This window comes from Pezoporus wallicus, unplaced genomic scaffold (genome assembly GCF_028554395.1).
Source record: "Pezoporus wallicus isolate ANWC-B61680 ecotype Strahan unplaced genomic scaffold, APGP_CSIRO_Pwel_v1 contig_4901, whole genome shotgun sequence".
NCBI classification, from domain to species: Eukaryota; Metazoa; Chordata; class Aves; order Psittaciformes; family Psittacidae; genus Pezoporus; species Pezoporus wallicus.
In genome coordinates, this window is record NW_026640354.1 from 1267315 (window position 1) to 1282856 (window position 15542).

General features: G+C 44.7%; 1 protein-coding gene across 1 annotated transcript; it reads left to right on the plus strand.

Annotated features, from left to right (window-relative positions):
- Nucleotides 1-5727: 5727 nt before the first annotated feature.
- Nucleotides 5728-9351, plus strand: EEF1A1 (eukaryotic translation elongation factor 1 alpha 1). The gene is made up of 7 exons (XM_057418816.1): nt 5728-5937; nt 6810-6989; nt 7122-7418; nt 7674-7824; nt 8004-8260; nt 8400-8634; nt 8949-9351. The coding sequence occupies exons 1-7, from the start codon at nt 5794-5796 to the stop codon at nt 9071-9073; spliced, it is 1389 nt and encodes a 462-aa protein (XP_057274799.1). The 5' UTR covers nt 5728-5793; the 3' UTR covers nt 9074-9351.
- Nucleotides 9352-15542: the final 6191 nt, after the last annotated feature.

Consider the following 15542-nt stretch of genomic DNA (forward strand, 5'->3'; position numbering starts at 1 on the left):
TGGTGTCTAGTAACCCTGCTTTTTGCCTGGAGCCAGGTCATCAGCTGGTTTAAATTAGCCTAGCACTAATGAAGTATATGAACCTTTGTAAGGTGAACATTTTGGTTAAACTAAAGGAGGAATTACTTCTTGGATCTGAAGTCCTGTAGTTGTCTGCATGTACCTTCCCATTCACTGTTCATTTCCAGAACAGTCTTACTGAAGCAGCCACCTTGCGTAAAACACTTCTACTCTAAATCAGATATTTTCATTTTCTAGCTCAGTAATGCAGACCTCAACACAGGTTTAGAAAATAGAGCAGAGGTTTAAATACTGCTGTTAGTTCTGGTCACATCTGCAGCATACCCACTGTGTCTGACCCTCAACCTTCAGCATCTCAGTTCAACTAGCACTAAACATTCAGTATTAGGATCAACTGGTACTAAATATTCAGCATAAATTAGCCTTCTCATGCTGTGGATAAATGTGGTTTGAAAAGATTGTCCAAAGGACTTTCTTTAAAGCAGACTAATGCTTAGAGGACAGTCCTTCACCTGCTGTAACTGGAATGGTAGTGCCTCCCCACAGGAAATTTTGTTTTAGGAGGAACAATGCCTTTTTAAGAGGCTCATGTTAAGTTATTCAGAAGCCTTTGAAACTGTAGCTGCTGCTTCATCTCAACAGTACTCTCAATAGTTTTACCTCCTACTGTAAGACCTTATTTTCTGAACCTATAAGCAAGCTCAGCTGTGAGATCAGACAAGTTTGTTGAGGGCTTTATCCAGGCCTTAAAGACTTCCAAGGATGAAAGAGTTTGTTCTCTGTTGTCTCCTAAGACTGTAAGTTAAGGTGTATTTACTGTTGTCTTTTACCAAGTGATTTTATTTATATAAAAATATCAGCTAGTAGTACAGAGCTAAATAACTTTCAAAAGTAGCTTTTTTCCCAAGTAGTTTAAATTACCTCACCCAGTTCAGTTAAACCATTTATTTGGTTTTTTTTTTTGAAGAGGGGCTTATATTGAATCTTTTCATACAAGAATAACACCTTTATATTATCAGTTGTTATTTATTAAACAGATGATTATAAAATCTGATAGTAAAGGTTAGGATCATGGAGGGAAAATATTTCATAAACAGATACAGGTGCTTTTTATTTCTACTAAGAATCAATGCATTGAAGAGCACTTACAGATGCAAGTAAAGCTGTGTGTGCTCAAGCTATATTTTATGTCAAACATTTGGACTAATTACAATGATAATTGTTAATGTAGCTATTAGAAAGCATTTCACAGTAGGGGGTTAACTGTATTACTAAATAATGCTGGTACTAGAATCTGGTTTTGCTAATGACCAACTACTATTGGTAATTTTGGAGTGCTTTTCCATCACACTTTCTAAAAGTGCCCTCAAGAAATTTTGGTGCCTCTTCCATATATAGTAAGCTTGATAAATAGTTCATCAGATCTGTGTTTAAAGTTTTGTGCTTATTAACTCATTTTGCTTACGCTCCTGAATGACCTTGTTCTTTGCAGATAAAATAGTTGTATAAGCACTCGTTACCTTCATCTTTGTGCAGGAGTCCAACCAAAAAAATCCCACTTCCACATGTATGTGGAAGAGAGTTAAAAATGCTTCAGAGATGTTCAGTGAGCACATCTTTTATTCTCTAGAATGATTTCACTGGCTGTGACTGTTCTAAGCTTATAGCACATACTGTATGCAGTGGAACCTCATGCTAAAATGAAAGTAATGCCACAGTAGTTTCTGTGATCTCAAATCCAGTTAACATTTATTTTTAAAGTTAGAATATTTGGCTTATGTATACTGACAGCATAGCTTTCATTTTAATATCACTTGATTTGAGATCCAGCCCCCTTTTTTAAATAGTGGCTATTCTATAGGTTCCTACATTAGAAATGCTTTAGTGAACCCCTCTATGTGTTCTTACACTGGAGGTAGGTGTGGACATAGCTTATGCTCACCAGTGGTCGAGGGAGAATGAGTAATTTTTCTCCACAAAGTCTTCCTATTTCTGAAGTCAGTCTGGATTTAATAAGCACTATTCCAAAGCCTGAAAGACCTTGACTTCTTAAAACCTCTTATTTCTGTTTCTTCCTCAGTCTTTCATAACAAAGAGATGAGCTTTTCCAAATGAACAAAATCAGAAACTTTTAACAGGCTCTTTGCATACAGGATGCAGTCCAGTGTGTGTCTGTCTGTGCTAGCTGAGAGGATTCTTCAGAATGCGTTTCCACTGAAGTATGTGAGGCTACTGATATATCTGAAGCTCCCCAGCTGTATAAATATTTGTGAAATTGATAATAGGAATGTTCCACTAATAGAAAAGACAATGAGAGATAAACTAGTTGTTGAGAGAATAAAAGCATGTATTAGACAGATTAAAGAGGAAATAATAACATTCTTTTGAAAACTCAAAGAAACAAAGGTGGGGGAAAAAAACAACTGTTGTAAACGTGGACTGTGGTTAAAGTTCATCGAACAAATTCAGCTTTCATAGCTTTCAGCTATGTACACACCACAGAAATTGCCATCTTTAGAAATGCGTAGTTCTAAGTGCCTTTATTTATTAAGTAGTCTTCTAAAAAATAAAAAAAAGTCCCTTCAAAAAAGAAATGTGCAGTTTATTATGGGTCATGTGAGAAATCAGTAACATTTCCTGTCTCCTCTCCCTGTTGAGGCACAAGTCATTGACTACATTTGGGAAATGTTAACCTACCTTTTTATGGGAATGGTTACTCTGACAGATCAGTCCATTAAAAGTACCCCCTACTGCAATGCACATCTTAGAAGCTAACTTCAAACCATCCTGAATAATAAAGCTTTTCAGCTGTATTTACAAATGATATTGAATTTATAGGAGACCCAAAAAGCGCTGCTTAAGCTTTCTTACCAAATTTTACCCTTTGGTCCTCAACCTGAGCCACTAAATCACTTTATGGTAATGTATTTCTACTTCCAGAAAGTGATCCACCTCCATTTTCCTGCCCTTCTGTAACTGTGTCTTCACATGCACTGTCTTCACTAATAACAGCCCCTAATAACAGCCACTAGTAACATTTATGTTAGTTTTGAGGAAAGCTGAACCATCTCTAGCTTCCCATCATCATTAATCTTCTGACTAAAACACAGGAGGGGAAGAACTTGATGACTTTAATCCTTTCTTAAAAATTAGTGAAACTATTTAATGATACCGGAACCTGTTTGCAGGTTTTACTCTGAAGACAGATTTTTGTGTAAAAGGTGAATTTTAAACTCAGCATCTTCTCTGAAGTGACATCTCTCAAATTCCTTTTTTTTATTTTGTTTTACAAAATGTACACTTTTTTTTTTATTTTGCATATGGAAAAATACCAGATATTGTGGAAACACTCAATTCCATACCAATCCATGAAATACTAAGTTTAAAGCTCTTGCTGTAGGGAATTTGATGATGGGTGTATCTCAGCTGGAGGAACTTGGAGTCAAGTGGAAGTGTAGATGCATGAAGTGGGGCTTTTTTACTTTGTTGTTGTTCCTCTTTAGGAAGAAGCCCTTTCCACGCTTCACAACTGCTATCTGAAGAGCATACCAACAAATGAATGGGATTATAGATGTGTATATGTAACTGCTTCTAACACAGGCCTATAATATACCTGAAGAAGAAAAGAGAGCATGTAGTTTTGTTCCCTTTGCAGATCATTTTAAAAGAATACAAACAGATAATTGTTCAACCTATCAGCTTCATTTCACATTAATAGGTTTGAGAGATGTTGAGTTTTCAACAGATTTTCTTAGATCACTTAGGAGTGAGTAAACCAGAAAGCAATCCACTGAAATCACGAGGGCTTTTATTTCTGATGTGGTGAGCTGTTCTGTGACTCCTCATTGCCATGATTTCAAAAGTACTGTGATAGGGCTTGCCAGTTTTCTCATGTGAAAACACGGTATGGGGGCACTTCTTACCAACTGGGTTCCTTGCAGAGCCCCATATCCTTTAATTCTTAAGTGATTCTCTTTAATATGTTTACACTTCAGATGCATCTATACTTAAGGTGTGTTCACCTTGATTTGTATTTTTTGCCTAAGTTGTCTGTGCCAAGTCAAATTTTGTTCTCTAATGGTACGACGAGTAAAAGAAAAAGCTTGTGCCTCTCCCCCAATTCCCTTCCCCTTTTTTTCCTTATTCCGGCGTAGTAAATTTCCTGGAATTCCTGCTCTCTCCCTCCTGGCGAAGGAGGTGGGCCTCCGTTTCTGGGACACTTGGAACACTGATGCTCGGGGGGGGGGGGGGGGGGTTGTTATTGGCTTCCCTGATCTTAAGCAGGTACCAGAGGTGAACTAGCCAGCGCACCCAGCTCAGCGTTCACCGTCTCACTGACCGAGTTCTTTTGCGTCCCTAATGAAAAACACAACTCATTTGCCTGGGGCTGCTCCCTACGGCCTTTCCTCAACTGCAGCATCCCCCTGGACCGAGCCGTGATGCAACATGTGACGCTGCCTCCCGCCCGCGGGCTAAGGGTCGGGCGTGGCGCCCTCGGGGCTCCCGCTGCGACTTCGGTGCTGCCCCACTCCCCCGGTTCACCTCGGCCGCTTCCGACCCGGCAGCTGGAAGGGGCATCCCGCCGCTCCCCCACCACGGCTCAGCACCGCCCAGCCGGCGCGGCTGCCGCAGCACACAGCAGCCCCGCTAACCGGGGGAAGTCGCGGGGGGGGTGCTCCCGTAGAGGCGGGAGGGAAGCGGCCCCGCGGGGTAGGGAGTGACCCCGGTACCGGCCTCTGGGACCCGCACCCCCGGGGCGGGGATGGAAGCGCCCTTTGGCCAGGCGCGGCTGCGAGGAGAGGCGGAGGGGCCGCCGGGAGTGGTGACGTGTCTCTCCAACCCCGCCCCCTCGCAGGGTATATAAGGGGTGGCGTTCACGCCGTCGGTCTTTTTCGCTACGGGTTTGCCGCCGCCTTACAGGTGAGAGACGCGGCCGCGGGGCGGGCCGGGCCGGGCCTGACCGCGGGAGGGGCGGGGGGGCCTGCGCACCTTGGGGGCATGGCTGGCGCCGAGCACGGCTGTGGCCGTGACCGCGGAGTGGTGCGCTGGGGATGGGGTCTGAGGGGTAGGCGGAAGGAGAGGGAGGGACCGCGGGAGCGGGCAGGCGGCAGAGTGCACGTCGGGCTGGTGGCGACGCATCGTTCTCCTCGGCCCCCTCCCCGCTTCCCTCCCGGACTCGAGCGAGGGGAGCGGCGTGCCCATGCCGGCGTAGGGCGGGAGGCGTCCGGCCGGCTCCTCAAAGCGTTCCGGGCGGCGGTGGGGCTGGGACGCGCGGTGCGTGGCTGGCGGCGGCGGGGCCCGTGGGCTTCCGTGGGGGCTGGGGGGAACGGAGCACGAGTAAAAAAATGGCCGCTCCTTACCACAAAATGGAGGACGCGCGGCCCGGGCGGGGTGAGTCACACAAAGGAGCGGGCCGGCCCCGCCCTCCGTGCTGCCCGTCACCCCGCCGCGCCGCCGCTCCGCTCCTCGGCCGCCGCGGGTAACTCGAGCCCGGCGGCGGCGCGGGGAGGGGGCGACAAGAGGGGCGCTCCGAGGGGGCCCCCGGCCGGCGTTCTCCGGCTTCGCCCCTCCCGCGGCGGGGCGGGGCCGGGCCGAGGCCCATGTCTCGGCCGGGTCACCCCACACGCGGCGCCGCCATCGTGGGCCTGGTGCCCCTCGGCCGTGTCCCGCCGTAGGGGTGTTCACACCGGCGGTGTGACCAGTGTGTTTTATGGCGCGCTTCCAGGTGTCGGTTCTCTTTGCCGAAAGAAAGAACTTGACTAACATCCAAAAATGGGAAAGGAGAAGACCCACATCAACATCGTCGTCATCGGCCACGTCGATTCTGGCAAGTCCACCACCACTGGTCACCTCATCTACAAATGCGGTGGTATCGACAAGAGGACCATCGAGAAGTTCGAGAAGGAAGCTGCTGAGGTGTGTGGGCCTGGGACATGCGGCAGTATTTCAGGGCTGAGGAATGAAACGAGACTTGGTTCCAAAACTTGAGTTGCAAACTGCTTTGTGGCCACAGGGAGGCAGCTTGGTTGCGACTGTCCTGGTAGCCCGACAAGCGCGTCGGTTGTGCTGTGGCCACAGGGAGGCGGTTTGGTTGCAGTTGTCCACCTAGCAGAACAAGGGCTGAAGCGCTGAATCCGCCATTACGTTAGGTGGCAAAGCTCAAACTGTGAAGTGTGGGACTAGGGAAAGGAAAGGTGATGTAAAGCCATATTTGTGTAATTGGAAAATAAGCTGAATTCCCAGCTTCAGTCTTTGCATGCATGTAGTTAAGGTTTACTTCTGAAAATGTGAAAGGTAGGGATTTTGGTGATAAAACTTGCAGAAAGCTTTATCAGTCATAATTTTTCTTACTTTCCTGTGTAGTGACAGGATAGGTTTTAATAACCACACAACAGAATGAAATGTAGCAAATGTTGGGCTGAGTGGCAGTGAAAATGTTGATTATCACAGGGATTGCACTAGTAAGCGCTTAAATTTGTAGAGGACACTTGATAGTTGGACTCGGGCTCGAGAGATCTATCATAAGGATGTGTTAGCACAATTAACAAGCTGTCAAGAGGGCTAAACTGTCAACAGGTTAAATAACAGAAAATAGTTGGCATCTCTCACTGGTAGTGCCAAGTGTATCTTGTGTCTTGTTGTACAAGCAGTAACTTTTTTCGGTGTTACACCAGTATCTATTCTTAGAATTTGCTCTCCAGTCAGTGCATGGTCTTTTTGAAGTAAATGCAAATGCATAATCAGAAAAAAAAACTGGGGAAAAAACCCTTTTTGATTTTAATCCGTAGATGGGCAAGGGTTCCTTCAAATATGCCTGGGTCTTGGACAAGCTGAAGGCTGAGCGTGAGCGTGGTATTACTATTGATATTTCCCTGTGGAAATTTGAAACGAGCAAATACTACGTCACCATCATTGATGCTCCTGGACACAGAGACTTCATCAAGAACATGATTACTGGAACTTCTCAGGTGTGTAAATGGAACTAAAGATTTTGAGAGTTCAGGCAGATTGTTCCTGGCTTGGCTGGGTGGGGGTTCCCCTAATGCCTTGACACATATGCAGCTATTATAATGAGGGTGTCTTTGGTCCTCTTTTCAAAGGCTGATTGTGCAGTCCTGATCGTTGCTGCTGGTGTTGGTGAGTTCGAGGCTGGTATTTCCAAGAACGGGCAGACCCGTGAGCATGCCCTTCTGGCTTACACCCTGGGTGTAAAACAGCTGATTGTTGGTGTGAACAAGATGGATTCCACCGAGCCACCTTACAGCCAGAAGAGATACGAAGAGATTGTCAAAGAAGTCAGCACTTACATCAAGAAGATCGGCTACAACCCAGATACTGTAGCTTTTGTGCCAATTTCTGGTTGGAACGGAGACAACATGTTGGAGCCTAGCTCTAACGTAGGTTTGACATCTGTTTATATTAAGAAATAAAATTTAGAGGGTTAGGGAGATAAATTATGCGACAGTAAAATGCACCTTTTTTTTTTTTTAAGTTAGTTTGGAAGTGCCAAGGTCAAAATTCCCAGCATTTCACAAATTCTTACTCTGCCATAATATACCAAGATAATGCTAAGATAAGACCACTTGGTCTTTTCTAGTATTGTGCCATTAAAATTGGCAGACAGTTTATGCTTGGGTTTGTTTTTCTTATAGATGCCCTGGTTCAAAGGATGGAAGGTTACCCGGAAGGATGGCAATGCCAGTGGAACCACCCTTCTTGAAGCCTTGGACTGCATCCTGCCACCAACTCGTCCAACTGACAAACCTCTGCGTCTGCCTCTTCAAGATGTCTACAAAATTGGTGGTATGTGTTCTCTGTAATGCCACTCACTAGCCAGCAACAGCTAATGCATGGGGCAGGAATGCAGTTCTTTTGCCTGAGAGTTTTTTTTTTTTTTTGCTTTAAGTGGAAAGGTAGAATGCTGTTCTTTCCTGTAAGGGCATATATTCATTGAGCTGAATTACTGATCATCTGTTTTGCAGGCATTGGTACTGTACCAGTTGGCCGTGTGGAAACTGGTGTTCTCAAGCCAGGCATGGTGGTTACATTTGCCCCGGTCAATGTTACAACTGAAGTAAAATCTGTTGAGATGCACCATGAAGCACTGAGTGAAGCTCTACCTGGTGACAATGTTGGCTTCAATGTTAAGAATGTGTCTGTGAAAGATGTTCGCCGTGGCAATGTTGCTGGTGACAGCAAGAACGATCCTCCAATGGAAGCTGCTGGCTTCACTGCACAGGTAATTTTTACAGCTCTTTGAAGACACTTGAAATACAGCTCTGAAGCCTACATGTAGGCATGCGAAAACCCAGTCTTTGTGTAGGACACACCAGTACTAAAAGTTACCTAGGTGTTAAGTTGGCTTTCTGGTTGTTTAGGTCATTATCTTGAACCACCCTGGCCAAATCAGCGCTGGTTATGCCCCTGTGCTGGATTGCCATACTGCTCACATTGCGTGCAAGTTTGCTGAGCTCAAAGAGAAGATCGATCGTCGTTCTGGCAAAAAGCTGGAGGATGGCCCCAAATTCCTGAAATCTGGAGATGCTGCCATCGTTGATATGATCCCTGGCAAACCCATGTGTGTCGAGAGCTTCTCTGACTATCCTCCTCTCGGTAAGGCATCTCCTAAAATATGTTAATATTGATGGTCTGGAAAAGATGCTTCTTAATTTCTTGTGTTGGGATAGAGTGTGTTTTTGAAAATGCCGTCAAGCTGTGATGTCAGCAGACACTTCAAGGTAGGACCACAGCTTCAAGGGTACAGGGATATTCTCCAGATAATTACGTCTCACTGTCCCAGTCTCATGTATTTTAGTGCACTAAAGTGGTATTGGCCCAGTCTACCCCAAGTTGCATGTTGCTGCTGTGTGCATAATGCTGCGGGAATGGAGCCTTGGACAAAAGTCAAACTATGTTTCTGTTTCCAGGTCGTTTCGCTGTGCGTGACATGAGACAGACGGTTGCTGTTGGTGTCATCAAGGCAGTTGACAAGAAAGCCGGAGGAGCTGGCAAGGTCACAAAGTCTGCCCAGAAGGCCCAGAAGGCTAAATGAAAATTCTGTCCATCAGCTGCCACCTCAGTTTTAATCAGTGGTGGAAGAACGGTCTCAGAACTGTTTGTTTCAATTGGCCATTTAAGTTTAATAGTAAAAGACTGGTTAATGATTACAATGCATCGTAAAAGCTTCAGAAGGAAAGGAATGTTTGTGGACCATTTGTTTTGTGGCAGTTTAAGTTATTAGTCTATAAAATCGATAAATTTTTTAAAATGGAAACTTGACCAAAAATCTGTCACAGAATTTGAGACCATTAAAACAGAAGTTCAATGCTACGTCTCTGTCTTCTTTGGGTTAATGCTAACTTGATAGAAAAATCTAAATACAGTCCTGGTGGGATCAGAAAGGATGAATGTTGCTGGAGTATGTTCAGAAGCTGCAAAGCAAATACTGAAATTGGTTTCTGAATAGTAAAATTAAGCTGCAGGTTTAGTTTTAGCTGATTTAAGCCTTAAAAATGTAACTCCTGTGGTGCTTCCTTTAAAGCTACCTTCTAGATTGGATAGCACAAATTGCCAGGTAACGTGTCATGGTGTTTTGGTGCATTCTGTGATGCATTGAGTAAACCAAGAAAACTAATAAGAGGAAACTGAACAAAATCACATTTAACCTTGGAAAAGGCAAAGAATCAAGTGTTAGATTTCCCATAAATCTTGTACACAGATTTTTCTAATTGCTAACAGATTTTTTCCTGGGGAACTGATAAGGTGTGTACGTCTTCCAAGATTGAACACTTAAATTTTATCTAAATGTTTTCTAATACACAGACATTGAATAGCTAAATTTTGAAACCAAATTTTGTGCAGAAGGATGCTTTGTCAGAATATCTGTGTGACCCACCATGAACCAGCAGGTATTTCCACTGACTTGTGACAAGATGGTGTGTATATTTGTCCTGCCTGATGGCTTTCAGTTTCTCTGCTGGGTCAAGGATGATTCTGGGATGGGAAACATAGTGGTGGGCTTCCCAGAGCAATGTGATAAATGCACCAAATGCCATGGTGGGACTGTATACCTGTTTAACAATGGGATTGAAGATTAGAATCAAACAGTTGAAGTGATTTAGGTAACTAGTCTGAAAGATTATTGTTAATAACTAGATAAAATAATTGAAGTAAAGCATTTTGGGCTATGAGCTACCAGCTGTGATAAACTAGGGTTCCAGACTTAAGTCTTTTGAACTGGTAAATGGAGACAAGCAGTTAATGGATAATCAGATCTGACTTGCATAATGATAACAGCTGTTTTACTAACCTTTAACATGATTTCCCCACAGCGTCCCCACCTGAGTTTAAACAGAATTCAGTACCTTTGAAGGATTATTCCATTACACCAGTATGTTTTGAGTTGTCTGTAACGGCTATACTCTCTCCCTTGTTTTCCTTCTTGGCTGTGAATTCACTCTGCAGGAACTTGTATCTGTACTGCCTGGATATGCTTGGATAATCCTGAACCACTATTACTTGTTTTCATGCTCTCTGTTTGCTTTGGTTGGATCTTTTCTCCTTTTCTGCTCCACTTCTGTGTCTTAACTATGGTAAAACCTTGGTGCATTATACACCCTGTTTGAAGGTAGAGATGGGCTGAGTACAGTGGAAGCAAGGACTGGAGCACTTCAGTCTCTAGAAGGCTGTGGAATTTGGTAAGGGAATCTGTGTTCTTAAATTAGGAAGGTTTGTTAAGTATCCCCAAGGCAACAGGAGGTACATAGCTTTAAAATGGAGGCAGGATGTGCTGTTGCCATAAATCTGAAGTATCTTGCCAAATCTTTGCATGCTTTTCAGTGAAACTGCTGACTTTCTTTCCAAGGGACCTCAGACTGGTTCAGCAAAGTGCAAAGTTCTAATTTGGGTGAAAAGGGCCTTGGCACAAAGCAGTGTCCTCACTGCAGCTGTGTGTTAGGTTCCTTACACATTCCTGGTAGGTGCGGGTTGTTTGGTTTGGCTGGCGATGCCCTGGGTATGTAATATCCTGCCTCTTTGCAGTTCCTCGGTGCTTTTTGCACAGTGCTGTCTTTAGCTGGGTGTGCTTGCTCTGCTACAATTTGGAAGTTGGCTTGTAATAAGGAACTGATTCAAAATGAAGCCTTCAGGCAAAATAAGTTTTGAAATGGCACTGGGTGTTTGAAGTGTCTCTGATCATAGCTTAGCAGAAGTGAGGGCAGCACCTCAAGGCCAGCAGTGTGGCCACTTCAAGAGGCTGTTTTGTCAGCTGTGTGTGGATCAGAAAAGCCCCAGAGTCGTAGCTCCAGAAGCTGCTGGGAGGCTGGTTCATGTTAAAATGGCCCAGCTAAGCAAGTGGGAGGGTCAGCTTTACAGTTCAGGGCAGAAGGGTGATGCTGTCTGTAGGACAGAAAACACAACCAAAGCCTGGAGAACAGCTAACAACTGTACCTTGTACACAGTAAGGACAAATGGGCTCTTGTGAATGCTCTGCCTGTGGTACTAGTGATGGCTTTCAAATACTAAAACCTCAGTTTCACATATTCTATTTTTTTTCTTTACTGTGTTTTTAAGGTTTTGCTTTCTAGGCACTAATGGAATGCCAGTTCAGTTATTTCTGAACCAAAGCTACCGTTGGTTCAGGAGGTTTCTTTTGGCTACCTGGGGAAACCTGTTAGACTTTTGTAAACAAAACTTGCGAATAAAACTACTTTGGTCAAACTTTTAATAAATGTTAATAGTTGAGAACTCTGTCTTCTGCTTATTTCTTTAAGCAACTTCTACAGCTGTCCTTAACTCTTTCCATACTGTCCTGCAGTGCCGTTGATGGGTACATAGAAGCAATGGTCGCGTAGCTAACTACGAGGGCAGAAAATGTGCTGGAATATTAGGTTTATTTAATTGGGTTTGTGTTTTCTTGCTGAAGGTGGCAGTGGGGAGCTGGGAGATTAAAGTGCAATTTCCTTTCTAGCTGATGATGCATGCTTTGGGAGGCTAGAGGCATTTTATTTAGTATACAGAAATATTCCAAACATGTATGTGATGAGGTGTCTAGGGACTGAGATACAACAGGGCCTGGTCTGCATAGGGAAATAAGAGTGGCACAGACACAGCAGCTGCTGCAGCCAAGTAACTTCTTGCTCAGCTTTGTTTCCCTTGGCTGGGTTAGGAGTAAAACGGGCTTTGCTTAGGTGACTGCCCCAAGGTACTGTAATTATAGCTCAGACCAGCTTGTGCAAGGCTAGTAACTGGAACAGTTCATTTCACTGAAATTGCAGATGAGAGAATAATTCACTAATTCACAGTCAGTACATTTTTGGAAGGTATTGACAAACTGACAAAATACCGATTACCTCCCTAATGCATATTTTAAATTTTAGATAAAACCATGTAGAAACAAACTAAACATTGTACTGTGTAGGGATTTCCTTTTTGGTGCTAAATGATTCTCTATTTAAGAACAGCAGGAATCAATCTGGATCACAAATACAACTCACCTCGTTTTAACCTGTATTAGTTAAATGTTTATGTAGTGCTTGGGGGCAGATGAGCTCCCTGGCTCCCCAGCAGCACCCTCTGCCCTGTCCTGCAAAGGACAACTCCAGGCACACACTTCGTTTCTGCTGGTACCTGAAGTGGTTGGGTATAGGCGTTCTCCTTGCTGCAATGGATGGAGGCTGAGCCTTCTGTATTTAATGCTAAAACTTCGTCACTTCAGTGCTGGCCGAGCTGGGTCCATTTTTCCCAGCCCATGCTGTGGCTGGCCCTGGAGGATAGCCCTGGATGGATGCAAGGGAGAGCACAGGGAAAGGACCCTGCTGGAGGCAGCCAGGGGCTTTGATGGAGACATGTGCCCTGAGGAGCAGTGGTTGGTGTGTGCAGCCAGAGGAAACTGATTTTGCCCACATTCTGGGTGCGCAGGGTGAGTTTTGCTCTCTGCTTCCTTACAAACAACACCGTTCCTTTCCTTTGCTTTCCCTTGATGTGGGTGGCTGCAGAGCTTCATACCAGCTGTTTAACATCCTTTGCCAGGTCTAACTCAGGCTGTTTATCTGTTCCTTCCCAGATCTACAATTGATCCACCTTTGCTGATCAGCCAGTCTTCTTTTTTCCTCAGTCCCTCTATGGTTTGTGCTTCTCTGAGATCCTGCTCAATGTGACTGCTGCATCCAAAGCCTGTTTCTACAGGGAGTTTTTTCTCTCTCCCTTTTCAGTGCAAATGGAAAATTCCTGACAGTATTAGCACCCTGTGAGTTTATGATGATTATTTTCAAGTTCTCAAATTCTTCATGTTGTTTGACTGCACCAAAGAGTACTTTCTGTCTAGGGATTAACCCTTTTGAAATCGCAAATCTTAAAAAAACAGCCACACCATAAGCTAAACAGAGGAATAAACTGTGACCATTGAAAATAACACTGGGCCAAATTCTCAACTGCAATGCTCCTACTGCTTACCAAGGGGAGGGCTGAAACTGCTTCACTTCAGGAGGAAGACGAGAATACCCAGGATGCAAAAGAGCTGAAGGAAAAGCTGGTACATAGCAAATCTGTATTAGTTTCCAAACCCCAAAAGCTGTAGGTTTTTAGCCTTTCCTGAATCATCCTTATTACCTTCAAATTATTTCTCCATTATGAATCATAGCATGGTTTGGTTTAGGAGGGACGTTAAAGCTCATCTAGTTCCAATCTCACTTCCACTCGACCAGGTTAATGTAAATTGACGTTACTTTTCCGGCTGCCTGTCAATAATTCCTTTATGTTTCAAATATTTACACAACATGATTCCTACCTGCTGGTTTCTCTGCACTGATAAGGTGACAGTTAAACATGCATGTTCCTCAAAATCTGCTGGGTAAAACACAGGAAATGTGGAGTAAATGGGGATGCTGACCCATAGGGTTGCCCTCAGCGTGCTGATGTACTTTGCTACAGCTTGCTCCTGGCTCTCCCAAGAGAAGTGGTGCAGTCACCTTGTCATCCTGCAGGACCATCTGCTGGCTCATGCCCAGCACAAACACAAGTCCAGGGGTTAATGTGCTATTTTTGATGTTATTTAGTCACTGGAATAACCAGAGCCAGCTTCCCCCCTGACTGGGGGCCTGGCCTGCCCTGACAGCAGCAGTCGGACACTTTTTTCCTTTCAGCTCAATAAAGTCTGGATTACTAAACACAAAGGGGAAGAGACACAGCAGAGCCCCTTTCCCAACCCAGCTCCCTGTTCTGCACAGCTCAGCACAGCCAGCCTGAACACCAGACAGCAGAATGAAGCCTCCGACCTTAGAGCAGCCTTTCAGTACCTAAAGAAGGCTGGAGAGGGACTTTTTACAGGACAAGGGGGAATGGCTTTCAACTGAAAGAGGGTAGGTTTAGGTGGGATATTAGGAAGAAATTCTTCCCTGTGAGGGTGGTGAGGTGCAGGCACAGGTTGCCCAGAGAAGCTGTTGCTGCCCCATCCCTGGCAGTGTTCGAGGACAGGTTGGATGGGGTTGGAGCAACCTGGTCTAGTGCAGTTTTACTGCAGGTAGGGATGAAATTTAAAAGAACATTTCAGGTTTGCTCATCTGCAGCCACCTGGGCACATCTTAAGCAAAATTCCCATGTTTTCATTGATGTGTGTGTGTATACACACACATATGAATATATTATACATATGCACATACAAAAATTATTATGGTGCTTTTGCTTTAATTATTTTAATTACTGCAGTTGCCAGACTTCTTAAAAATCTGCATTTTCTCTTAAAGCTGGATTCTAAGCTAAATTCCTTAGCAAAGAGAGTGTAACACTCCCAATGATTAAATATTATTACTATTTTTTATGTTAGGTTTATATTAGTCTTATTATACATTATATTAATTGCAATTTTATATTATTAAATATTTAGTAAATATTTTGCTCTGTAAGCTGTGGTTCTGCTAACAGGAGATGGATATTTTGGAGAAAAAGATGTAGGCTTTTTTGGTGTTAAGAATCTTCCTGTGTAAAACAAGCCCTGTGTAAAACGAGTATTTATACTCTTTCCCAAAGAAAAAAAAACAGGAGTAGATGAATTTAAAAGTAAGTGTAGGTTTGTTCCTACTTAACTGTTGTTTCTAGCGACAGAAACTAATACTTAGCCTGCTGCTAAAGCGTGTTACGGATGGCGGTACCCTGGTGTTTTGAGGAAGGAGGGGGTGCACGTGCGTGCACAGGAGTAGGGAAGGGAGAGAGCAAGCCCCAACAAGAGCTCAGCTCAGCTCAGCTCAGCTCTTCTGCGGTCGCTTCCGTGCGAGGGCAGCTCCTGCAGCTCCCTGCTGGGAGCCGCGGCGTTTCCCCACTCGTGTCACGGCTCAGGAGCACTGAGATCACCGCCTGTGACGTGACCGCCCTGCACCCGGTGCAGCTGCGGCCAGCTCATGCCTGACGCCACCACCGGCCGGCCCCGCGCCGGGGCAGCGTCACCAAGTGCCACCCGGACAGAGCGCCACCGGGTGCCATGGGACAAGGGCAGAACCCAACCGGCTCAGCCGTGCCCCCGGCTCACA

What these genes read in the sequence shown, in the direction of transcription:
- EEF1A1 (XM_057418816.1), top strand. Translation starts at nt 5,794, where the DNA reads ATGGGAAAGGAGAAGACCCACATCAACATCGTCGTCATCGGCCACGTC. An exon ending in TGATTACTGGAACTTCTCAG is followed by an intron (nt 6,990 to 7,121) that starts GTGTGTAAATGG and finishes CTCTTTTCAAAG; the next exon opens with GCTGATTGTGCAGTCCTGAT. An exon ending in CTCTGACTATCCTCCTCTCG is followed by an intron (nt 8,635 to 8,948) that starts GTAAGGCATCTC and finishes TTCTGTTTCCAG; the next exon opens with GTCGTTTCGCTGTGCGTGAC.